Source organism: Sarcophilus harrisii, chromosome 3 (genome assembly GCF_902635505.1).
Source record: "Sarcophilus harrisii chromosome 3, mSarHar1.11, whole genome shotgun sequence".
NCBI classification, from domain to species: Eukaryota; Metazoa; Chordata; class Mammalia; order Dasyuromorphia; family Dasyuridae; genus Sarcophilus; species Sarcophilus harrisii.
The window spans coordinates 171,552,180-171,579,028 of NC_045428.1; the positions used below are offsets into that span (position 1 = coordinate 171,552,180).

At 33.2% G+C, this 26,849-nt stretch overlaps 1 protein-coding gene across 3 annotated transcripts in view; it reads left to right on the top strand.

Moving 5' to 3' along the window:
* Nucleotides 1-25,944, top strand: part of ST6GAL2 (ST6 beta-galactoside alpha-2,6-sialyltransferase 2) — a 97,337-nt gene extending 71,393 nt beyond the window's left edge. For all 3 annotated transcript variants that reach the window (XM_012546184.3, XM_003765689.4, XM_031958785.1), the window contains exons 3-6: nt 9,451-9,548; nt 11,406-11,507; nt 13,096-13,270; nt 25,647-25,944. In XM_012546184.3, the coding sequence (XP_012401638.1) occupies nt 9,451-9,548; nt 11,406-11,507; nt 13,096-13,270; nt 25,647-25,915 (644 nt within the window). In that variant the 3' untranslated portion in view covers nt 25,916-25,944. The remainder of the gene's footprint in view (nt 1-9,450; nt 9,549-11,405; nt 11,508-13,095; nt 13,271-25,646) is intronic.
* Nucleotides 25,945-26,849: the final 905 nt, after the last annotated feature.

The following is a 26,849-nucleotide window of genomic DNA, read 5'->3' on the forward strand; positions in this document are numbered from 1 at the left end:
GAGATGGAATGGATGGTCTTTGGTAACTGATGCAATGTGAGACATTTTTTGGGTTCTATTTTCATATAGAGAACTCTTCTCACAACAAGTCTTTAAGTAGAATATTACGATTTTTCTCTGGGTGAGCTGAGCAGCATAACTGTTTTTACTGAGTTCCCTAAAATACACACCAAAAGGCACACAGGTGATTTCCTAATGATTCTTATTTCTTACAATGATTCACTGCAGGTTCTGAATCTGGGTGTACTTTCTATAACTGAGGGAAACTAAGTCTTAATGCATTAAGCTTATAGCCTTAGCACCAACAGCCTTAAGGTTTGCAAAGCACTATAAATATATTATCTCATTTGATCTTCATAACAAGCCTGTGAGATAGGTACTATTATTATCATCTCTATTTTACAGATGAGGAAACTGAGGCTGAGAGTAATTTGGCTTGGTAATCATACAGATAAAAAGTACCTAAAGGGGAATTTGAACTTGGGTCTTCTTGTCTTTAAATTCTACACACCATCCACCACTCTGCCCAGTTGCCTTTCAGGTAATCATAATCATGGTTTAGGACAATCAGAGAATTTTCCTCTCAGCCTAAGTCTTGTGCTGAAACACCTATATTTCAACAACACTCAGCAGTATAATAAAAGCAATTCATATATTGCAATTGAACCAAATGGCACATTCATTTGTAGGTGTCAGGGTCAAATAAAGAAAGAAGTGAGTGCCTGTTTCCTATCTTTCTGATTTGACCAGAAGGTCAGGTCTAAAGAATGGCACCCCTGTATTCCTATGCTAGAGTTCGATAGGTTAAAAAGAAAGGTTTCTTCCACGTTCTGGAATATCCTTCTAAATAAAATTAGGTCAGATTAGCTTCATTTATTTTTTTTCTTTCAGAAAATAACCAGTGATTTGGAATTTTGGAGGGCTAAAATCAACCCCATCATTCTTTCTTTCATTTGAGGATTAACAATAATGAAAAAATAGAAATTTGGGTGTTATATTCTAAAGTCAATATGTTCATTACTGTTCTTATTTGAAATTTTTTTTTCCGAGTTAGTTTTGCATTTTACAACTGATCTCTGAATCAGGAAATCACATTTTATGGTATGTTATGGGGGAATTTGTAAGGCAATCTAAGCAAAGTTATATTTTAGGCAAGAAGGAACTGAAGAACCAGAGAAGTGAAATTTTGACCCCGAGACAAAAATATTGATAAGCAACATGGACCTTTGGAAAGAGAACTAACTTCAAGATAACTTAGGTTCATGTCTCACATCTGGATTGTATGTCCCAAGGCAAATTCTCTAACATCCTAGTGCTATAGGGCCTAAGTGTAGGGGGGAAAAAGGCTTTTTTAAGGCTTTAAATTGTAAAGAAATGGCTGAAGTGTACTGATAGGAGTTTCCATATTTGGGTGTTTACTAGTTGAGTGAAATCATATATCTAGTATTAATCTCATAAAAATTATTATAACAAAACCAAGTCTCCAATCCTTACCTTTTGACTCCATTTATTTCCATTATGTTCCACTGCATCTCTACAGTCTATTCTCTAGTCAGAATTTGGAAGGGAGAAAATTGAGTGTATCATGGAGGGACAAAAATATGTTGAATTTTATCTCACTTTAGTACATTGGCCTTAGAGCCTGTAAATAGGTTTTAATGCTAACTTTGTCAGTAATTAATAGTATAAATATGAGCAAGTCAGTTTAATTTGTGGGGTCTTTGTTTTGTTTTTTATAAAATGGGAATAATCATACATAGAGGTTTTGTTTTTTTTTTTTTTTTGAGGAAAGTGCTTTGTGATTTCTAAAGTGCTGTACAAGTAGGCTATTATTACTTTTGTCGTTCTCTCATTTCAATTGTTTCTGACACTTTGTAACTGTGGTTGGGATTTTCTTGGCAAAGATGCTGGAGTAGTTTGCCATTTCCTTCTCCACCTCATTTTACAGATAAGGAAACTGAGGCAATCAGGGTTAAATGACTTGCCCAAAGTCACAGTATTAGTAAGTATGAGAATTCAGATTTGAACTCAGCACTTCAAGCCCAGCACTCTACCTAGTGTACCATTTAGCTTCCAATTCTCTTATTACTACTTTTCATGATTGAATTATATAGCATTTTACTTAGTAAATTATTCTTTTGAAATTCTGTTATGTATGTGTATATATTTAAGTTTCCTTCAAATAAATATTTCTAAATATTTTCTATACTAGTCAGCCCCCTCCTTTCCAATTCCCTTTCACATATGTATATAATATATGTGCATACTTATTAGCAACTTAATTAAATTTATAGATACAAGGAGGTCTTTGTTTCTGTTAGTCAACATCTATTCATCTGTATTAGTGGCTAGAATTTCTTTCTCTTCTTCACCCCAAACACTGATAGAATTTAATAATAGCCATAAAACTCAGTATTTATGTAGTCCTTTCCTCCAAAGAACTCAGTCCCTTGGACTATATAGTCGAAATCAATTTTATAACCTCCCTCCAGGAAGTAGGTAGGGATGAGGGAATCAGATTTGATGTTCTCTATTCGAAAGCTAAGGTTGGAGGCTGGGTAATTGGGAAACAGAAGTTCCCCAAGGTCATGATCATATAATATATTGATGGCAGAACTAGTACCAGCATCTGCCAGTCCAGTCTATAGAGAAGCTTCTAATATACTGAAACCATACTAAGGGAATCTTAAAAGAAAAAAAAAAAGAAAAAAAAAAAAAAAGACTAAAAGTCCCACTATCTCCTAAGATGAAACCCATTTATAAATGAAGTTCTTTACTGGTTGCCCTTTAGCTCCCTCTTGTGTTTTTTACTCTAGGGATAAAACCCAAAAGTTTTGTTTTGTTTTTTTTCCTCCTTCCAAACTGAGTCATACATTGTAATTGTTTTTGAAAGGAAAATAGTGTAGTTGTTACAAACACAATTAACTTGAAGAGTTAGTTATTTTTAAAGCAAACAGAACTGTTTTGGCAACATAGAAATTTTTTCCTGGTGTCATAAGATGTTATTTTCCTCCATAACATATAAACAGTAATCATTTGTTAGCACCTTACCTACTCCAGAAGAAGAGAATTATAAAGGAGTGAACCACATTATTGCTGAGTCTTAAGTTTTAGCTGGAAAAATGATGTTTAAATTTTTAATTTAATTTTTAAAAATAAAATTTAAATTGCCATCTGTGGGACAGGTACAAGAGGGGGATTCCCACAATTAGGGAATAAGTTGATATCAAAATATAAAGGCATGTAAATCAACCTATTGCAGAAGAATTGGGAGAAAGTAGAAATAACCATGGAAATAGGAAAGGGGAAGTCAGTACTTTTCTCTTGGCTCTGCATCATGCTAGCTGGTTTATCTTGAATAAATCCCTTTCTGAATTTCTGATCTTTACTCTGTCATTTGGAAATAACTACACCTATCCTACTTTTCCTCCCAGGGAAATTATGAATTTTAAAGGTTAATTAATAGATTGAGATTTCTTTGTAAAGCACAAAGTGCTTTAAAATATCAGTTGCAGAAAACGTAGATCATTGGAGCAAGTTCCATAGCAGCAGAGCTCTCTACATTGAAGAAATCTCAGGTCCTGTAAAAAAAGAAATGCCAGTGTCATTCAGTTTTGGTTGGGATGATGGTGTAGCCTATAACCTAAAAAGGAGAAAAATAGTGTGGTCCAGCAGAATGAGTCCAGAATTTTAAGTTTTAATATCTGAAATTTCAAATCCTGGTACATCTCTTATTGTTTAGATAACCCCGAGGAAATCACGTAATATCTCAACCCCAGTTTCCTCAACTGCACAAAAGGTTGGTTAAACTACATGGCCTCCAAAGTCCCTTTCAGCTTAAAATCTATGCTTCTAAGTTGTTACACGCAATGTATAGCAGAAAATGAAATCTAGTTTTGCATGAATTATTAACTGGTATGTGAGATTTCTTTCTAACTTTTCTCTAAACTTCTATGGCCTAGTTCCTTCTAGTCCCTTTTCCTCTAATTTCCCCCATTCTCCTCATTACTGCTGAATTCCTTATTTTATTGTTTCAAGGAGCTAAGATTTTCTCAATGCAGGTAGGCTAAGTCAAGCAGATCTTTGGTATAACTGGAAATTTCAATACCTTCTGGCCAAAACTTATGGTGACTCTTGCAATCTATATTTTAGTACTAGACCCACACTTTGAATTCTTACCTATTCTTTAAAGTTCAATTCAAATGTTACTTTCTGCAAAAAGCTACCTTTGATCTTTTAGTGACTTTTCACTCATAGGACATTTTGCTTTTTAGCTCTTGATTATGGTCAATATTTTTAATTCTTTTCTTTTTTCTAATTTAATTTTAATTTTTAAAATTTTAGTCTGAAAAGCATTTACCTTCTTCTAGTTTGCCATGCAAAAAACAAGAAAACTCTAAAACAAACATTCATAGTCCAACAAAATAATTTCTTACATTTGTCATCTCCAAAAATATCTCATCAAATGCACATAGAGCATTATGTAGTATATCATCATTAACTGTGTTTCTGCTTTAATCCAAGAAAATTTCACATCTTTCCCAATATTTAGCATATGACAATCATTTAAATACTTGTTGCAATGAACTTACATAGAATCACAATGTAAAGTTGGAATGATCAAAGAGCATTTTGTACAAATCCTCATTTTACATATAAGAAAACTGAGGCTCAGAGATGGGTTTTTTTTTGAGTGTGTGAATTGTCCACATAGTCATACTGATGTTAAGTAGCAAATCCAGGTTCTTGTTTTGTTTCTTATTCTACTCAAAATTTATTGTTTCTCATTGTCTTTTGCCATCAAAGACACCAAAAGATATGATTCCTCATTTTGACTATTTAAAAACTTTCCTTTTTATATATAGAATTAGAACATGAAAAAATATGGAAAACTGGATGTGGACCTGGGGATTAAAGGGAGTCTTGAGAAATTACTACTTTAAAAAAAAAAAAGATTCGATCCCTAAGTACAGTGCACTTGCCCCATCAATTCAAGTAGTCATGTGCCAGAACTGAAATATTGCCTCTTCCAAAACACAGAATTTATATCCTTCCATTCTTCCCATTGATGTTTACTATTTACTCTTATAGCATCTGCCTTCAAATTTGTTTGGATAGAATCTTTCTTCAAACTCTTATTGGGAAGAAAGCTTCCAATATTTATTGTTGTTCTGTTGTTTCAGTCATGTCCAACTCTTTGTGGCCCCATTTGGGGTTTTCTTGGCAAAAATATTAAAGGTTTTGCTATTTCCTGCTCTAGTAATTGACATAACTATAAAACATTAAGGTAATATTTTCACATTTCTCTCTTCCACTCCTTCTAATCAGAAATTTTTTTCTCCTTTCTTCTTCATCTTCAACTGATTCCAATTCCAAACAGCTATAAATAGTTAAAAATTAAATCCCCACCCAAAAGAGCCTGTTATTTCTGATTATCTTCTGGCTCTATCACTAACTGGCCATGTGACTTTGACCCTGTGGGCTCTCTGAATTTGTGGAAATAAGGTAGATAATCATAGATTCATGCTCAGAGTGAAGATTCTGTGACTTTATATAGCAGCAAAATTACTGATCAATTGAATCAGTTTGGTGGAGAAATCCATCAAAAATACTGATTATCATTTTTATTTATTTAGATTAAATGATTGGATGGGCGACTAAAGCTTTTATTTTAAATATTGCTTTCTTAGACAAAGCTAAATTCTTTAACATTTCTCTGATAAGAAATACAGAAAGCTTAAGGTTTTATTGTTTGGTTTTATAAAAATAAAAATAATCTCCTTAGAAATTTATTGCTAAATCAATTGTTTAGAACTCAAGTCAGGTTTTGGAATTATTTGAAATTAAGTACAAAAATTGAGAAAAGATGCCCTCCATGATGGGTAGCTTCCCAGGCCAACATCAACTATTTTAATCCATTGGAAGGAGGGAAGAAAGGAAGGGAGGGAAGGAGGGAGGCAGGAAGAGAGAGAGAGACAGAGAGAGAGAGAGAGAGAGAGAGAGAGAGAGAGAGAAAACATCCCCTGCTATTAAGAAGCTTAAAATCTAATGTAGGAAGACAACATACAAAAAAAAAAAAAATCGGAATGTAATGATGGGAGGCAATTGACAACAACAAGTACCCAGTAAAGGGGAAACAAGTTCTATGGAGTTCAAACTAAACAGAGCTGTAGATGGAAAATGGAGAGTTAGCTAGAAAGGCCAGATCCCTACCCTCAATAAAGGACAAACTTGGGAAGAGTTTAGTACTTCACTCTCCATCTGTCCAATCAGAAGAGGAGGGATGACTGAGGGAAGATCCTGGGTATCCAAAATTGAGGTAAGGATATGGTGATGAGATTTCCTGAGATCATTTTTATTCCAAGAAGGGAATTTTTTGTGTAGTTCAAACCAAATGACACATAGAAGGATTCTCTCTAAAACTTGAGAGAAATGGGTTTATAAAAATATTTTTATAAACTAGAAAGCTGCTTGGAGATTATATAGTCCAATCTACTCATTTTCTGAGTCCCAGAGAGGTTAGAGGTTTGTGACATAGTTACATAGATAGTAAAGATAAGAGACAAAATTTAAATCTACATAATCAAGAGTCTAAAGCCAGTGTTCTCTCAATTGCATCATTTGTCAATAGCATTGACAACTTCAGAGATTAGGATGGTTGGAGTAAATATTGGTTAGAACTCCAAAAGGTAATATTTGAATTTCTGGGACTGAAAGTGAATGTTCTCTGGTGGCAGTAGCCATATATACAGATCTAACTAGGAGAGAGGAAGTATATACTATGCTCTTAAATTTCATCAAATTTGAGTCATGTTGGACCTGATCAGAAGGTTCTAGAACTAGGGGCCTTTTGCTATGAAATGCTCTATTCTTATTTTTCTCTGCTATTCAGATTTAGATACTAGCCCTGACTGGGACTTCAGAAGTTACTGTGGATTCAGAAACATTCCCCATTTGTAAGCTACTTAAGAAAAGTGTTTTCTAAGTGTCCTTATTTTAAGTACTACTTACACTTCCATGTCACCCATCCTCTCTTTTTTCCTTTTAGAACCCTCTTTCATAAGAAATTAATAGTCATCCAAAATAAATAAATATTGGTTATTTCTGAAAAATACATCTCATTCTATAGTCCAACACCTCTCTATTGAGAGATGAGACATGTTTCAATGTGATAGATAATTTTTTAAAAGGAAAAAAAAAATCCCTTATTAAAAGATTTCAAACCCTCTTTACTCCAATCTATACATTTCTACTTGTCTGTGTCCATAGGTGATTTAAATATGTGAAACAGTAGACGAGGCAAACTGGCTTCAGGAATAAAGTATTCTGATTTGAAATTGCTTCTTATCTCTGGACCTCAGTTTCCTAATCTTTTAAAATGAGGACTTTGGACTAAATTGATTCCAGGTTCTCTTCTTTGATTCTGTTCCTTGAAGAAGCATACTTTTAGGCAGATCAGTACCTAGCACTGTGTCTTGAATATATTCAAGGCTTTAACAAATGATAATGTTTGTTTATTTGTTTTTCATATCATTCAATTAATGGGAGAACAAAATAAATAAATTTAAAGAAATAAAGTGAAAGGAGCCATAAATTGGATAACAGAGCAAGCCATTTGAGCCAGAGTAGGTAAATGCTGGGTATTTTGAGAATAAAATCATAATGGTGGACCTTTAGTTAGACAAGAAGCTATAAATTTGCCTTTTAGTGAAAGCTGCTGTTGCAATATCTTTTTCATTTTCTTTTGGCAGAATTGTCAATTTCAGTGTTATACTAAAATCAGGTTTATTTTGAGTTTCAATTCCAGTTCCAAAAGCACTAAATTATGGAAAGCTTGAATTGAAAAGTTTAATTTCTCAATAAACTCGATATACCAAGAGTATAGCTCTGGTGGAAAAACAATTTTAGAGGTGGAAAATTAGGAGTTTAGGTCCTACGTCTAACAACATGTTAAGACATTAGGCAAATAATTAATCTTACTGAGTATCTATTTTATGTGATCCATAAGGTCAAAATTATTTTCATAATAATACTGACTGTATTTTTCTACTAAAATATTACTCTTTTTCACTATGTATGAAGCTGTTTTCTTCATATACACCAACCAAAACAACATATTGCAACAGATTGAATAAAGAAGCAAATTTGAGAACCCATCTGTCTTTGAAGCCAGACATTAAAGAGATTTGCAAAAATATGTAAAACAATGCTACTCTTCCCCCTGTTTTGAAAACATTCTTTCACTAAAATATGTAATTTATTAAAATAGTTTAATGTGCAATGGGTGTTATTTTAAATGAACTAATAATCTTTTCAACTGAGTCCATTTTAATTTTCAATATGGTAAAATGTTAATAGTTATGACTTACATAAACATAAGTTCTTTGGGATCCTCCAAAATTTTTAGGAATATAGGTTTGTACCAGAGTCAACTGTGAATAAAAGTTCTGATTATAGCTTTTTTAGAGGGAGAAGTATGACACAGAAGAAAGAATATACTGTTAGTTAGATTAACTGAGTTTATTATCAGCTCTGCCTCTTACTAATTTTTTATAATTTTGGGCTATTCACTGGGTCTCTCTGATTTTCAGTTTTTTTTATCTGCAAAAATGAGAAATTTAGACATTATTGACCACCAAGACCTCTTCTAGATACAAATCTATGATTGACTGCTATTGGTCTGCTCAGTGCATGAAGGGATAGTAAAGAACTTTATAGTACCAATTCATGCTCTTCCCCATGCAGCCTTCATGAAATCGGCTATATCTACCAAGTTTTTTAGTCTTGCACAGATCTTGAGGTTTGGAGGGTAGAAGAGGATCTAAGTAACAAAACCACTTTGATATCTCAAAATTCAGGATATAAAAACTGATGTCTCAAAATTAAGAATATGAAAGTACAGCATATATAATAGTACATTTAAAGCATTTGAAAATCATAGAAAGCTTTCCATAGACCATGTGATTGAATGAGTAGCTATTGCCATGTTGATTTTTCTATCTGTAATAAGAAAATTTTTTATCAGAAAATTCTTCCAAGTAATGTTATTCATAACAATTATGTGAAAAAAAAATTGGATTTATTTTATTCTCAGTAACTCCACTTCAGATTCAGAAAATTTGACAATTTTTAAAAATTTAAATAAACGTTAATTGATATCTTTTGGTCTTATATTATCAGTGTCTTCTCTTCTCCCAGAGAGTCTTCTCATAAAAAAGAATATTTTTTAAGAAAAAAAGAAAAATCAGAGGAAGAAAAAAATAGCAAAACTAATCAATATGGGGGGAAAAAATTTCCGAAAATATACAGTGTTCCAAACTCATAGACCTCTCATCTCTTCAAAGGAGTGGGGTGGGGGTATCTTTTCATGTCATTGCTAACAATTTCCCCAAGATGCTGTTAATTTACAGAGAGAGAGAAAAAAGCAACTTATCATTTATGTGCCCTTAGATTCTCATGATGCAGTTTTGAGGTTTAATTCTGCTCCTACACATGGTTATGAAAGAGATGTTGGAAATAAAACAACCATGCGCATCATTAATTCCCAGGTAAGACTAATGGTCTGTGCATGCAAATGTATGTTGGATTGTGTAAATAAAATCCATGTTTGCTAATCTCAGTATTCCATAAGTAAAATAAATTGGGGGTCAGTAAATGAGATAATTGGAGCCAGAAAAATAAATGACAGGCATAAATTCTACAATTTTAGAATGGAAAGGCATTTGGGGTAATGGCCATTTTTCTAGGAAAAATGAGGGCTAGAGAAATTAGGTACCTTTGTCTAATATCCATATGTAGTCAGTAGCCACGTGGCTACTACCTACTAGTAGTAAGAGTAGGAGTTATGCCTCCTGATTCATTATTCAGAGATCTTTCAGTACACCATGCTGATAGCCTTCATGAACTAACTTTGGAGAAGACAGATTGGTACATAAAAGACCAGAACAGGAAAATTCCAGAAAATAGTAATAGATATAGAGGGGAGAGTGTGTGTGTGTGGGGGGGGGACATAATATTTTTATGGATAGGGATGAGGATACTATTGCATTTGCATAGGCCATCTATTAAAACAAGAGATAAAAGAAAGCATGAAGACATAAGATGAGGGAGAAAAATGCAGAAGCTAAAATGAGTTGGATCATAGCACTAATATTATAAAAGTATGAGATAATTGTAGATGTAACAACCAGTTTCTCATTAATGTAAAGCAGTGTAGAATAGCATTTTGAAGATCATGATTCAAATCCTGCCTATGATGCTTGCTACCTCTGTGACCTTAAGCAAATCAAATAGTCTCCTGGGTCTTGATTTTCCTTTACTTGTAAAATAAGGAGGCTGGATTAGGTAGCCTTAGAGATCTACTCTAACTCTAGAATTCTAATATTTCAATAGAAGAGGGTAACTACAATATCTAGCATGTCTCTTTTATTTGAACAAGAAAAAAAAACATGTTTCCTACTGTGTAAAATAAATTTTTTATATACCCTATTTAGTTTAGTGATTTCATTACATTACCAAGCTTTTAAGCTGTTTGCTAGTTTATGAAATACCATAATGGTATCTGATATCTGGGATAATTTTAAGTTTATATATACATTTGTAATTGAATCCATACTGACTAGTGTATATTCGGTTTGTAATTCATTTCATGAATCTGTAAGATAAATTTTGAATGAGAATAATTTATTTTTGAAACATTTAAAATAAAACTGAGTATTCTATGGAAAATAAAAATAATTATCTTCCATATTTCAAAAAAAGTTCTTCATCCAACTGATTTATAACAAAATTATTCTTAGAACTATAGCAGATATTGTGCCTTCCAATTTGTATTAGAAAAATCAAGATATAGAGTTGTTGAGTAATTTATCTTGAGGCAGAGGCAAAGTTAAAAAGTTAAAAAGGTAAAAGGTACATTGAGTGAAGTTCCCACATAGCCAATCCAAGTAACTCCACGTAAGACTTTCCAGTTCTAGCTCTGCCACTAGCTACTAGTGTCAATTTTGAGCAAATTGTTTAACGGCCCTGTGCTTCTATTTCCTAATGTATGAAATTAGTTGGACAATGTGGCTAACCTTTAAGGCTTCTTCCATCTTGGAATATCTGAATTTATGGGGAATCCTAAGTTTTCTGAGAAGTTGCAGTGAGATGGACCTCATACAGCATTGTCAAATGTCATTAAAGAAATGGCACAAAAGATAGGAGTATGGAAATTTAATTTGGTCATCAAAATTGGCTTGGTTCATTAGAAAGTAGCCCACAAGAAAGAAAAATCAAGTTTATTCATACTATTTTTATCTACCTGGATTAAATCTCATAAGATTCTTTTCCATTTTCTTTCGAAAACATTAATATCTCAGAAGTTGTTTCTGCAGAGGCCATTTTATTGTATTTTGTGTTTCTAGATTCTGACCAATCCAAACCATCACTTTATTGAGAGTTCATTATATAAGGATGTCATTTTAGTGGCTTGGGACCCTGCTCCTTACTCCGCAAATCTTCACTTGGTAAGACCAACCATGGTTTTTTTCTCTTGGCCTAGCCAACAGTCTGATTTTTTAATCAAATTTCTTTTCATTCACTGAGACAAGTATAGCCTCTTATTAATAGTGAACATGAACCTTTTTTTAGCTTGAGGAACAGAATTGTACTGATCATGTAACTACACTGATACAATATACATAATAATTATTAGTCTATTAGTAAAATGTTAATCTTTTTCCATTTCCACCTTCCCTTCAACTGTAAAATGTCAGGATGTTCTTCTAAGTATTCTTAAACACCCTGGGACTTGGGTTAATTTAAGTAAGATTTTCTCATTTTTAAGGGTTTATATTCTACTGACCTAGATCTATTTAAAGGACCTCTGAACAATGGAAATAATCAGCAAGGGAATGAAGATGCTTTTATCACTCAATTTTCATTATTATCTCAATGTACCATTCATAATTGTCTATAATAATCCCAGACAATTTTTATGTTCTTTGATAGAATGATAAAATGGTCTGATTTTTGAGTTAAAAGATCTGGCATGTCTTAACTCTGCAACAGCTCATGTAAACTTCTATGCCTCAGTTTTCTTAGCTTAGGCACAATGCTTATACTACCTGTGTTATTTAGCTGAGGATTAAGTGATATGTATTAAGTAAAACTTTAAGTTGAAAAGCATTGTATCTATGTAATGTTATCTATTAAGTCTCAGACTTAGAGGATCAAAATAATTAATCAATAAACAAGTATTTGTTAACTGCTTAAGACACTGTACTAAGCACTGGGGAGACTAAAATAAAAGTGAGACAGTTCCTCTTCTCAAGGAACCTATATTTTAATGATATAACAGTAAATAAGGCAATATCTGTAAAGCCCAACTCTGTGCTATATGTATTATATCAAAGAGATTCTGCGTACTATGTAAATTATATTATTATGAACTTAAATAATAGCATCAATAATAATATACTATGAAAATACAAGCAAGCTATTTATGTGTTATTAAGATAGATGGTATTGTGACTGTGTAAAGAGAAGAAGGTGACAGATATTAGAGATTTTTTATTAGCAATATTACATTAGGGCTGTATCTTTTTTCTACACTGTCTCAACTTTTTGATTTTAAAGAACAAAAGGTTCACTCTTCTTCAATAATATTGTTTCTTTGTCTTTTCTGTGGAGATTATAAACAGCACCTAATTCCAACAGAGTTTGATACTCTGGAATAATCCAATCTAGTCCCAAAGAGGCTGTAGGCAAATTGACAGGTACATCATTCATGTAATTCTTTGTTCAAATTCTGATGCAAAGAATAAGAAAGTGAGGAAATGAGTTGGGTGAGATTCCTTTCCCCTTTTCTATCTTCTACTCTCTAATATTTTAGACATTTTCCCTTCCTGATAAACTGAACAGGCTCCAGGATTCTGCCTTAAGAAATATTTATTTTTTTTCTTCAGTCTGTTTTCCTAGATTGCCCCAGAAATATGTACTAGATATTCTCTGCACAGCTGATTATGAGATTGCTGCTGCTTTTTCTATACTACTTATGCATATAGGATATTAATCCTACTGCCATTGATGCCCTTGATCTTTTTTTCCCCACAGTGGTATAAGAAGCCAGATTATAATCTCTTCACTCCTTATATTCAGCATCGTAGAAAGAACCCAAATCAACCTTTTTATATTCTTCATCCTAAATTTATTTGGCAACTCTGGGACATAATCCAAGAGAACACTAAAGAGAAGATTCAGCCAAATCCCCCATCTTCTGGTTTCATAGGTAGGTATATGTGTATAAAGAATATCTGGAAAAAAGGAAAGAATTAGGCTGAAAGTTTTACTGATGTTGTTAGTACTCTTATGGACAAATGATAAAAACCATTTATATGCTGTAGAGATTTAGACATTGTTTATTAATGGTTTTTTGGTAGCATCTTTTGTTGTTACTACTGTTATGTTAATCTACATTAAATAATAATAGTTTTACAGTCAGCCAAAAATATTTGTATATACAACCATGTTTATGTGATTTTTAAAAAAAAAGAGTGCCCATGGAATATTTCTTAGAATTTAGAGCTAAGCAGACTACAGAAGTCAATTGGTCCTACCCAATCATTTTACAGATTAAAAAATTGCAGAGAGGTATCGTGATAGAACAGGACTTTTGAACCTATTCCATTAAACCTTTTTATCAGTGACTTACTTAAAAGTATGCTTTCACATTTGTAGTTGACATGAACCTGGAATGTGTAGCTAAGACTTTGAATGATCCAGCCAGAATCCAAGAAAACATCAACCAGCCAGAGCAATGAATTAGCTCTAATATGATGAAATTTAATAGCAATAAATATAAAGTGCTACATTTGGGCTAAAGAACAACTGTGCAACTTGAGAATGGGAGTAGGGAGAGATTTGACTAAAGAAGTGACAAAAAACATCCAAGGATATCATTGAACTACAATTTCCATATGAATCAGGGGTGAAAAAAAATTATTTTATTTTCCATTGAGAGTCAGAATGTCCATAACTAACAAGATGATAAAAACACTGCACTTGTCCCTTGAAAGACAACATCTAGAATATTGTGTTCTGTTCTAGGGATCAGAATTTAGGAAGGACATTGATTAAGTTGGAAAGCATTCAGCAGAAGAAGCATTCTTAAGCTAGGATCTATGAACTGGTATTTAAATTTTTTATTTGAGGGAAATTACCCCTCAAGAAGGTCTTTAAGTAAGAATCTTTTCAGGTATGTTCTAGGTATAATTCTTTTTCTTGTAAGGGCTTGGGTACAATCCATTTCAGTTTAGTCAAATGTCATTCAATAAACATTTATTCAATACAATATTCAAAACATTTATTCAATGTGCAAAACACTGGCATACAAAGACAAAATTGAATCCATCCTAATCCTTCTGCGTTTACTGAGAAGACCCTGCAGATACATAGATATTAGTTTGAGGGATGAAAAAGTAACTAAAACTGTAAAGATCAGGAAAGATGTCGTGTAAGGAGAACTGGTTTTGGTATGTCTTGGATTAACAGTGTGCAAAGCTGCTAAATTGAAGTACAAGGCTTTGGAATACATAGTCTTCGATGTACAACTCAGGAAGAGTTAGACTATGAGTCTGCTTAATATTGTTCTAAAATACTATTCCCCTTAGAAATGGACACTATTGTCTTTGACACTATTTTTCAATTACTCATGTGAAATCCCAAGTTCTTCACTTTTTGTTTATTTGGAGAGAAAAGATACCATTCATATACTATAATTTGCCAGGAAAGAAAATACAGAATAGGATAATGCATAAGTAACATTATAGGATATGACAGAAGTTTAATAAAGTCTTCTTTAGAAGGTGGCCTTTTATCAATTTATGTGGCTAATATTGGATTAGAATAAAACACTTTAAAATGTAAAGGGAGACTGTCAGATGTCCTTGTTATATATTCACAAATTCAATAGCTTTTGGTGTAGAAAAGACTTTCTCAGTATGTGAAGACTGAAAGAAAATGTTCTGTAGTTTCAAAAGTACCACTGCCATTGCTGTCTTCAGTCCATTAACTCTGGAACCACCTAAAAGCATGCAGAGCAGTGTATTAAACACTTGGGGATATATATATATATATATATTAAAAATTAAATGAGGTATTTCCCTTCAGAAGTGCTTTATGAAATAGTAGATTTCTTTTTCAAGAAAGAGAAGAAAAAATAAAGCACCCCAATTCTCTGCTATTTCCTAGTGTCCATTGCTAGCAAGATTATGCTCATTTAATAAAACTCTACCTTGACTATTACTACTTTTTGATCCCTATGGTTCAGCATATTCCTAAACATACAAAAAGAACTTTAAAAACCACTTATGGTTTTGGCTATTGCTCCTGTTTTGGCTAAATATGAATGCATCACATTCTATCTCCTACTAACTCAGGCCAGAGGGGAGGAAGGGGAGCAGAACCTATGCTTGAAGAAATTATTTCACATTAACTTTGCTGCTGTTTTAGCTTGTCAATTCATCTCTTGTCCTTATGCTCTCTTAAAATAATTGGTATTATATAGATACATAGTATAAGGAAAAAGGAGCAAAAAAATCAAACTATTCCCCTTAGTCAGTGATAGAAAGTTCATAGAATCTTATGTCTAGAGTTGAGGGGGAACTTAGAGGTAATTTAATGCAACTGCTGATTTTACATGAGAGAACAGGCCCAACAAGTTGTTTGCCTAAGGTCATGTAGGTAGCAAGTTTATTTCTTGACATACTTTGAAAGGGTATTTAAAGTCCACTTAGCTTTAGAAATTATTATTAAGTAGAGGATCAAGTCAACATATAACAATATCTCTTTTCATATCCCCTTACCATTTTCTCTTGATATTGCTTTTAAATTATTGCTAAATTTTATTATGTCCCCTAATTCCTTTTTGAGTTTTATTTTTATAATAACTTTTTAAATGTTCTGTTATCTTAATTTGACAAATAGCAACAAACATGAATGTTTCCATATACAAAGAGGAACATAGAAAATTTTAAGGGAAAACCACAAATCTTCACTAAGTATAGCTTGTTTTATTGTTAAATACATTTAACACATTAAATCTTAACTCAGTTCTATTTTTCCATGTATTCCTCTAAACTTCATTACTTCCTCTTTTGTTTCATTCTTTAGATGATTCATTGACCTTTTTTTCATCTTTTCTTTCATTTGGGTATTGCTATTCTATCCCATTCTTCCTTTTCTTATTTTTAAAAACCTTCTTTGTTAAAAGTGAACATGGTAAAGCAAAACAAATCCATACATTGCCCACATTCTACAATATGTTTCATTCTGTACTTCTAGTCCATTCTCTTTCCCAAGAGGAGAAAGTCTGCTTCACCATTGGTCCTCTAGAGTTATGTTTGGCTATTGCATTGATCAGAATGCTTAAGTATTTCAAAATTGTTTTCTCTGCAATGTTGTAATTATTATTTAAATTGTTTTCTTGGTTCTGCACACTTCTTTCTGCATTATTTTATGCAGGTCTTTATGAGTTTTTCTGAAACCATCCCTTTCATTATTTCTTATGAAGCAAAATAATATTCCATTACATTCATAGATTGTAATTTTTTTAAGTTTCTTTTTTGTTACTTTCTAATTCTCATTGTTTAGCTGTTTCTTTTTTGTTACTTTCTAACTCTGTCATGATAAAATGTTATGAATATTTCTATATAACAGTTCTTTCCTTCTTTTGTTGATTTCATTAGGACATATGTCTAGGGTAATATTATTCCTGAGTCAGAGTATGATAGGTTAGTAATTTGGGGGCTATACTTAGAAATTACTTCCCAAAATTTTTTGGTCAAATCCAATTTCCACAGGGCATTCATGTACCTGTTTTCTCTCAGCCCAGAGTTTCCCCCATTCCCTCAAATTTCCAAACTAATTGGCATGAAGTATGAACACAGAGCTATTTTAATTTAGAATTTTCTTGTGATTTGTGATTTAGGGAATTTATTCATATCATAATTTTTGCCACGTTCTTTTCTTTTGAAAAGCATCCACTACTATAAGGAAGGGAGGGATGTGCATTTTCTCTTTATTTTATGAGACCATTTTCTTCATGAGTGGAAATAATTAATTCCTTTAACAATGATTCCTTTAACCTTTTTTTGTTAAACAATAGTACATTATAATCAATAAGTGTGTAAGAAATCATACAGCCAAGATGCTCTACCCTTCAATGACCCCATTCATTCTTTTCCTTTCCCTGTGCACTCTTAAAATAAGGGTCAATATTTTGAACTGAAAATTTCCCTTCCCTTTTCCCTGACCCTTCTTAAACAGAAAGTATGGTCAAATTTATTGCTTTCCGTAGCAATACTGGATCAGCTTTCTTTTTTCTCAGCAATTATTTGATAAAGTTATAGTTCATTCCTTTTGAATATTCTTTTCAACTGTTATTTCAGTCTCTATTTTCCCCTTAGCTCTTCCTCAAAAAATATGCTTAAAATAGATAGAACTCATTGTTCAATTTATCTGATGTCCTTCTGTAGAAAATAATCTATCTTTATCTACAGTTCAGTTTATTTGACATCAAAAGTGAAAATAAATCAATATGTGTCTTTCTTGTCTTACAAAAAGGAATCCTACAAATGCCCCTTCCATGTTCTGGGGTCATGCTGAAAAAGATATTGACTTTTTGTCATTCAACCTCATCATTTTCAGACACTCTTAGTGCCAAAGTCAGTTACTGAACAAAAGAATCAACCAAAAGGTCCTTTAGACAGATTAGTGTGCTTCAGAGGCTTTAACCTACAAAGTTTTTGCTTTAGCTAGTGGCTGAGGAAGATTTTTATCCTTAGAAATGAGGATCATGGTAATTTTATTCAGGCTTTGCTTCTCATAATTAATTACAAAGTTCGAGCTTATAGAAAGTCTGTGTGAGCAAACTTCTTCCTAATTGTATGTGCATGCCTGTGTGAGATAACTTATGAAATTTGAGTATATTTATCTTTTCTAATACAGTACAAGGAGAATAACACTTCAGCCTTCCACATATCTTTGGCTCAAATTAGGTTTTTGTTCATTCATCTGTGTCTATATTATATAGACAGTTTTTGACTTACAAAATAAATTCTCTCCAAAAGTTGTTTCATATAGCAGTTTGGAATTTGGAAAACAATTTCCCATCAAAGCAATGCTATAAGTTATGACTAGATTAATGTCAGTCCATAAAACTTAATATGTTATATTATGATTATAATATAATAATAATCAGAGTTCTTCTGGGACTTTGAACCATGGAATCATGAGTTGGAGGAGGGAGATGGCTTTTGGAAGAGAAAATGTCTTCCTAGCATTCTTGGGAAAGGGGCAATTCTCTACAAAATGTTAAAGAGAGAAAAGATACAGTTAGGATTCTCAAATCTCTTTTCATATACCTTGTCTCCCAAATTCTTGCAAGTACCTTCTCAATTGAATCACCTCTCGGTTGTCCCCAGCTGTCCCCTTAAGCATGTCCAATTCATTCCTCTCTCTCACTTTCATTTTGTCTCTTCCAAATGCTATCCACAGACCTCACTATTCACCTTTATGTGAAAGATCATACCTTATCTTGTGGGAAAGAGTTAGGAAATCTAGCAGAGCAGGGTACATATATGATGAGCAAGCCAGTGCCCTACGGGTATAATAGCACTCATGAATTTGGAATCCAGAACCATTTACATTGGAATAGATTCATTTTACATGATAACCAAGAAAAAAACAGTGAGATTTTAACTCCTTTTGTATAATGCCAAGCATAATGCTTCATGGACAAAAAGTACTTTTCTTTGAAAGGGTGAGAAAATGTATTTGGTATTTTAGTAGCTTTTTCACTTAAAGACTATTTTGTCACATTGGAATGAGACCAGGAAAGAAATAGTTTACATTATTTGCATGGGGCCATCTAAAAGCAATAAAGTAATTTAAAATGTTTTCTTAGTGCCGTGGATAGAGCACCAGCCCTGGAGTCAGGAGAATCTGACTTCAAATCTGGCCTCAGACACTTAACACTTCCTAGCTGTGTGATCCTGGGCAAGTCACTTAACCCCAATTGCCTCAGCAAAAAATTAAAATGACTTCTTATTTAAGTTTATTACATAAGAGTTGTTTCTTTGCTTTGTGTACCTCTTAGTCCACGTTTTGGAATGATTGGTTTTATTTATGGTGAGTTCTTTTGTCATCTTTACTTTAATCTATTATCCCTTGACTTTGTGATGGCATAAAGTAATTTATATTATGTCTTTGATTGAGGAGAGACTATTATTTTAAAGCCCTTTTTCTGATTTGATTTTGATACTCAGACCTTTCTTAAGAGGGAAACTAAAATGACCTATAGTCAAAAAATATAACTGACTAAGTTTGTCACCAACCACACTCCTTTAGCAAGTGCTAATGAATTAAACCAACCCCACCAATTTGTATATTCATGTGCTAGGTTCATATTAGGCATCATATATAGAATTAGTCATTATATCCAGTCTTGGGTCTTTCCTGTAAGTCAATAAATCAATTACTATTTGTTAAGCATTTATCATGCACTAAGCATTATGGTGAGTGCTGAAAATATAAAAAAAGCTCTCAGGGAGCTTATGTTTTAATGGGGGAGACAATATGTATATACATAGGCAAAATATAAACCAAGTAGATTGAAGCTATCTTTAGTGGTGAAAGCATAGCAACTAGGGGAAAGGCCTCCTATAGAAGAGAGAATTTAAAGTAAGTTTTGAAGCAAAATAAGGATTCTACGAGGTAGAACTGAGATGGGAGAAAATTCTAAGCATGGGGGATAGGTATTGCAAAAGCAGGGAAGTGTCTATGAAAAGTTCATTGAGGTTAAATCTTGTTCTTAGGTAGGTGGAATTTTAAAGGATTTCATATAATAGTTCTATTATGAAACCTCTGATTTTCCCAATTATTAGTGCTCAGTCTATCCTCAAATTACATTATTATTATTATTCATTAATTATATCTGTGTATGTTTGTGTATGGATAGATAGGTCAATAGATAGTTCACTCATGAGAATGTGAGACCCTTGTGAATAAGAACTGGTAAATATTCATTTTGCCTTGCCTGTGATTGTTGAATATTGAACATTAGTGCTATTTAATATAGTCAGAAGAAAACATACTTGGAAAATGTAAGCCATAAGATTTCATCTTTCCACTTTATTCCACATTATGAATTTTAATATTTCCATATTTCACTTGAAACTCCAAACATTAAAACACATTATAAGCCACTTAACATTTATATTTGTGGTTTTACAAAATACATCATAGTTAATGATGACTTGGTTAAAAGCATTTTGTATTTCCATAGAAGTGATGGGTCCTGCATATGAATTATAATTAAAGAATACAATATTAAATTACCTGAAACTTCCTCTCAAAACTCTTTGCTATATTAATGTATGACAAATGTTGATAAAGTTTTTTTTTAAATATTCTACTAACTTAAGTTTTTGATGAACCAAGTTAAAGTTGAATAATGAATCATCTTTTTATTATACATACTTGTATGTATAAATACAATATTTCTTATTATTTTTCCCTTGAAATTCTAAGCTATCACCCACTTTCTCTCCATCTAAGTTCTGCAATGCTGTATAAAACAGATGAGGAAATAGTTCTTGCAAGATATGATAGGATCATAAGATTTATAGCTGAAAACAATCATAAAATTTACTTAGTCTAACCTTCTCTTTTTATAGATGAGGAAACCAAAATCCATAGAGGTTAGTTACTTGTCCAAGGTGATACAGGTGATAAATGGTGGAACCAGTACACAAACCCAAGGCTTTACAACTAAATCTAGAGCTCTTTCAATACATTTCATTTATTAGGTTTAAATTTTCTTTGGGCTTCAAACACATCAAAGATAAATAGAAGATACCTTAGTGGACATCTCATTCTACTCATTCATATCATAAATGAAGAACCTTAGATGTAGAGATGTTCAGTTATTTGCCCAAGATCATGCAATTGATATAGTTGGGTTCCAAATTATGAATTAAACCCAAATCTTCTGTCACTAATACCAGAAATCTTTCTATCATTCTATTCTTCCTCATGCTGTATCGATTCCATTTATTCACAGAAATATTTTTGGTGTTCTTTTACATAGTTTCTATTAATTTCCAACTTGTCCTACAAGGGACATGAGTTTGTTTCCTTCTTAAGATTTAATTAGATTGTGAGCTCCTTGGTAGCAGGACTAATTTTTTTTTTTTTTTGCTTTTTTTTGTATCTCCTACAATTCTCAATGTGTCTGGAAAATGGTAGTAAACTTGATTTGAGACCGTTTCTTGATATTTCTATTATGTTTTAATTTATACCTATAATGTGTTTGATCAAAATATACCAATCATAGCATATGATATCACATATATTTAATATTTTTCCACAACAGCTTCATAGAATACTTTAAATAACGTGCTTATAGAAAATGAGATAACTTTTACAACTGGAACAAACATTTAAACTCATAGTTAAATCTACTGGTTAACTGTTAAGTTATTACAGACTATGGATATAACATGATTCTTTACAGTTCCGTGATATGGAGAATATATTCTTTTAATATCCAATTATATTGGAGGCTATATGAAGCCTCCAATTCAAACCACACTATTCAGAATTCTTAATCATTTTAACATGGATTAAAAGGTTATTCTTGCCCCATTTCCTTGGGCTTTGAAGGAGGCTTCTCCAAACAATTTAAATTTATAAGCAAGATTGAAAAGAAATTCTTTAGACCCTTCTAGAATATATTATTTTCACCCATTTTTAGAAGCACTCATTTACATATATTGAATTGATATCTAATTAGCACCAGTTCTAGCTGAACATTTTAAATAGATCCTAAAGGGGCTCTTTTTTGCTTCCTTAAAGTAATTCTGTAATTCAGTTATTATTACCCACCTCTTAGTCTGAATTAGATTTAGTGATATTTAGGCAATTCAGGTCAAACAGTTTGCTGTAAATGTTCTAGCAACTGATCTGGAAATATTTGTATCAGCCTGAATTATTCAGATAATCTGTCAATTTTCCACTTCACTTTTTACAAGTAGATGTGTTGTTCTAGAAATGTATTATATTTTAGTGTGTGACTTTCTTATACTATATATAAATTCATGGTACATTTATTTATTGTGTATATACACATATATCTGTATGAATATAATTGTGTCTATTCTATATAACCATATACATGTATTTGTAGTCGTGTATGTATATATGAACATGTGTACACATACAACAGAAAATCTAACCAGTTTAGCCCATAGAAATTGTGTGTATGTCAATTTGTAAATTTTAAGCAATAAAGAAAAAATTAATAAGAAAAAAGGAAATATTCATAATGTCAGAAATGAGCAAAGATATCTCAGTCTTATAAATAAACTTTCAAATGTTTTATCCTCTTTTATAAAAATTTTTTATACTCATTCTGAAATATTTTATTATAACTAATCTGGATGCTTTAAAAAAAAATTAGTCTGCTAAGAACAAGCATAATGCACTATTCACAAGATGCATTTTGGCAAATGAAATCCTCTGGAGTCATTAAAATTGCCCAGAAGAAATTAACACATTTCTTTCTTTCAATAGAATCTTTAGTATGGATTCATTCATACAAATTGGCTGCATTAGAAACTTAACATTAATTTAATTCTGTTTAAAGGTTTTCAACAGCTTGCCAAATCCCCAAAGCATGACTCTATCCATTTGATTGATTTGAAACCATACCACAAAACTTCTAAATTGTTATATCTACCAAAAGCCCTATTCAGTGTTTAAAATGTTTAGGCTTTTATCAGTGTTAAAAACTTTAGGAAACAAAACTTGATTACTTAGTAAACAAAACATTTTTATAGAAGTTCCTTTAAGACTCTTTTTCTCCTTAATTGAATAGCACAGTACAAAATGGCATCCATTTTCTGAAGTCTTCCTGACTTAAGGCCTAACACTTTATCCACCCAAGCACTTCGCTGCCCAGACTAAGTCTACACAATCAATTTTGCGTTTAATGACCACTGTGTGTGTTTGTAACTAGTCCAAAGTTCATTCTAAGTGAGGTTTTCAAGCTTCCTTTTCTCCTATGCATAATATCTAGCAATCTGCAGGTAAGTCTCTAAGAGAATCACTGCCTTGAATCATACATAGAAATGTATTCCAAATTCCAAATTCCTTGAACTTACTATCATGCTTATATTAAGTGAGCTGCTGAGTAGAATAGTGAACAGAGAGCTGACCTTAGAATAAGGAAGACCTGAGTTTAAATCCTTCTTTTGACACATGGGCCACATGACCCTGGACAAGCCTTTTAACTTCTCATTATCCCACAGCAGCTCTCTAAGGTTGTAAGTTGCAGTCTAGTTGCTACTAGTAAAGGGATTTTCCTCGATTTCTTGCAATGATGAAATCACAGGTCTAATAAACAAAACAATTCCCTTTCACTAAGCAAAAGACAGGATGATATTTCACCCTCCAGAAAAATTGCTTAGGGTTATCAATAAGACAATTAATCTAATCTTCTTCTCTCATTTTTAATGACTAGTTCATTAAAGGACCCACCTGGAAGAGGTATGATGGTCAATTTGTGCATTTCAGCAACACCTCCTGTGTTAATCACCAAATAGCCATATTTTATTAAACTGAATTCTAAAACAAAAATTTCAGAACCCCCTGCTTCTTTGGGCCACTGCCAGTTGTCCTGACCTTTTTCACTAGACACTCTGGAGGAGAGAGCAAGGCTGATCACCTTGCACAGCTTTATCTCACTTAAATCCAGTAATACATGCACAAGTCAAGACACCACCCTCATGATGTTATTGGAATTCTTCAGGAACAAAGGAGAAGCAATAATAACAAACAATAACTTAGAGATCATGTTTCACCTCTTCTACATGGAATACACTCATCACCAATGAACAAAATACCTATTTTTTTCAGTGATCTTTTAACAAAAAAAAAAATTTAAAAATCCAAAACATACAAGCTATTCAAATCAAGGAAACAGCATGCAGGTTATTGATGCTATTAATATTAGTTGAGCCTATTTGAATGGGACAAAATGAAAGTGGGAAACAGCTTATTTAGACAAAGGAGTCTCCTTCATCTTCTCTGGTGGATGTTCTGAGGCTGGGCCCACACTGCGCTCTGTGCCCAGGAGGCATAGCTGTTTTTCATTGACTTCAGGAAGCTCTTGAATGGTACATGACACTTCCCTATTTTTCCTTTGACCAAGCTGAATCACTGTCACCTTGGAAGGGCACAGTGAAGCATCAGGGGCAGATGAAGCAGGCTGGCAATGGAAGAGGATGAGGAAACACTTGTAAAACTGAAAGTAGAAGAAGAAAAAACAGTGAGATAGAGACATAATTCAGTAAACATTCCATTTGCCACACTCTGTGAGAGGTTCTGTGGATAAAAGCAAAAAAAAAAAAAAAAAACAATACCTGCTTCAAAGAGCTTGTGTTCTATTGTGGGAGTGTATTTATGCACAAAACTAAAGCAAACAAATTTCCATCAGGGTGGACAGTAGCTACTGGGCTGGGAAGGGGCTTAAGGAATCAGAACAGACTTCCTAAAGGAAGAGTCCCTTGAACTGAGATTGATGGGCAGAGATGAGGAGAGGCACATTGAAGGCATAGAGCTTGGGGATAGGAAATGGAATTTCATGGATAGGAAACAAGTGAAGCAACACAGAAAGCTAGATTGGAATTAGACTGTCAAACTCTTTGTTAAAGAATGGGAATTTGTATCTTGTCCTGGAAACAAATAGGGATTCACTAGACCTTCTTGAGAAAGGAAGTGACATGATTAGACTTGTGCTTTAGGAATATTAATTTACCAATTATGTAGAAGATGGATTAGAGGGAAGAAAATGAATCCAGGGTGATCAGTGAGGAGATTATTTCAAAAGTCTTGACAAAAGGTGATGAGAGTCTGAGCTCAAGTGGTGGTCATGTGAGTGAAAAGAAGAAAAATGTGAGCTATCCTGTGGAGCTAGAATCAATAGCAGTGTCTCAATCTTAGCCATAACACTATTTGTCTTGGGTCTAAGATTCACATTCATTAGCATGAATCTCTCTTCCTAGTATTTAATACTGTAATCACACAGCAGTTTTGTTTAAATCCCATACTAGAAATAATCAATTGTGATAGTGTTGAGGTGACAGGAAGTAGTGAGGGTAGTGGAAACCAAGGTCCCAAACAACCTGAATTTAAAACCTGCCTTGCTACCTATATATTCTTAATTTCTCTAATCTTAAATTACCCGATTCATACAATGAAGGGATTGGACTAGATGAAGTATGAGTTGCCTTCCAGTTTTTTATTATCTTATTTATTATTATATATTATGACCTCTATGATTCTACTCTATGGCCTCAGTTTCTTCATCTTTAAATGGGGTGGTTGGAGCGGATGATTTCTGAGCTAATTCTAAATCTCTGATTCTATGAAGAAATTAGTCCTTTTTGGCCTCAGTTTCCTTATCTGTAAATGAAGAATCAAAGCAAAGAGTCTCAGCTGTCTTCGTATCTGCTGGAATAAGTTTCTTACTAGTCATAAAATCCTTACCCATTCAAGTCCTCTTCAGTCAAGATGGATCTGATTTTTTTTTCTTTCCGTTTCAGGAATACTTATCATGATGTCGCTGTGCAGAGAAGTGCACGTGTATGAATACATTCCATCTGTACGACAAACTGACCTCTGCCACTATCATGAACTATACTATGATGCAGCCTGCACTCTGGGGGCCTATCATCCCCTGCTCTATGAGAAGCTCCTGGTGCAGAGGATAAACAAAGGCATCCGGGATGATCTGTACCGAAAGGGGAAAGCAATCCTGCCAGGATTTCGGGCTATCAGCTGTCCTGAATCTGATCAATTTCCGAATCCTTAAAAAAGAAAGAAAGAAGGGGGAAAAAAAGGAAGGAAGGAAGGAAGGAAGAAGGAAGGAAGGAAGGAAGGAAGGAAGGAAGGAAGGAAGGAAGGAAGGAAGGAAGGAAGGAAGGAAGGAAGGGAGGGAGGAGGGAGGGAGGAAGGGAGGGAGGGAGGAAGGAGGAAGGAAGGAGAAGGAAGGAAGGAAGGAAGGAAGGAGAAGGAAGGAAGGAAGGAAGGAAGGAGAGAAGGAAGGAAGGAAGGAAGGAAGGAGGGAAGGAAGGAAGGAGGGAAGGAGGGAAGGAAGGAAGGAAGGAAGGAGGGAAGGAGGGAAGGAGGGAAGAAAGGAAGGAAGGAAGGAGGGAAGGAAGGAAGGAAGGAAGAAGAAAGAAAGAAAGAAAGAAAGAAAGAAAGAAAGAAAGAAAGAAAGAAAGAAAGAAAGAAAGAAAGAAAGAAAGAAAGAAAGAAAAAGAAAGGAGGGAGGGAAGGAAGGAAGGAAGGGAAGGAGAGAAGGAAAGAAAAAATGAAAAAAAAAAAAGATTTGCCAGAAATAATGTGCAATAAGGTACTACTGTTGTACTCTATACAACAAAAAATACTTGAAGATATATTTTAGACCAACATAGTCTTGAGTCTTTAAACTGTAATTTAGAAGTAGGCATGAGAAATCTTCCCTTCCTAAGCCATTAAATATTTATTACTGCTTTGCAAATAGTTAAAGGAATATATTAACAGTAAAGCTTAGCTCAAAAAAGATACAAAATGGTAGAGCTAGAAAGAAAAATCAATGTATTTCTGTGAATGTGACACATCAGAAAATGTTTATGCTTTCCCAAACCACACGTGCTAATTTTCAGATTTATTTCAATCATATTTTTAAAAATATAACTGATATTGGGAAATGGTTATACACAGTTTTTGCTATCATCAGTGAAGTTATTTCCTTCAGCCATATA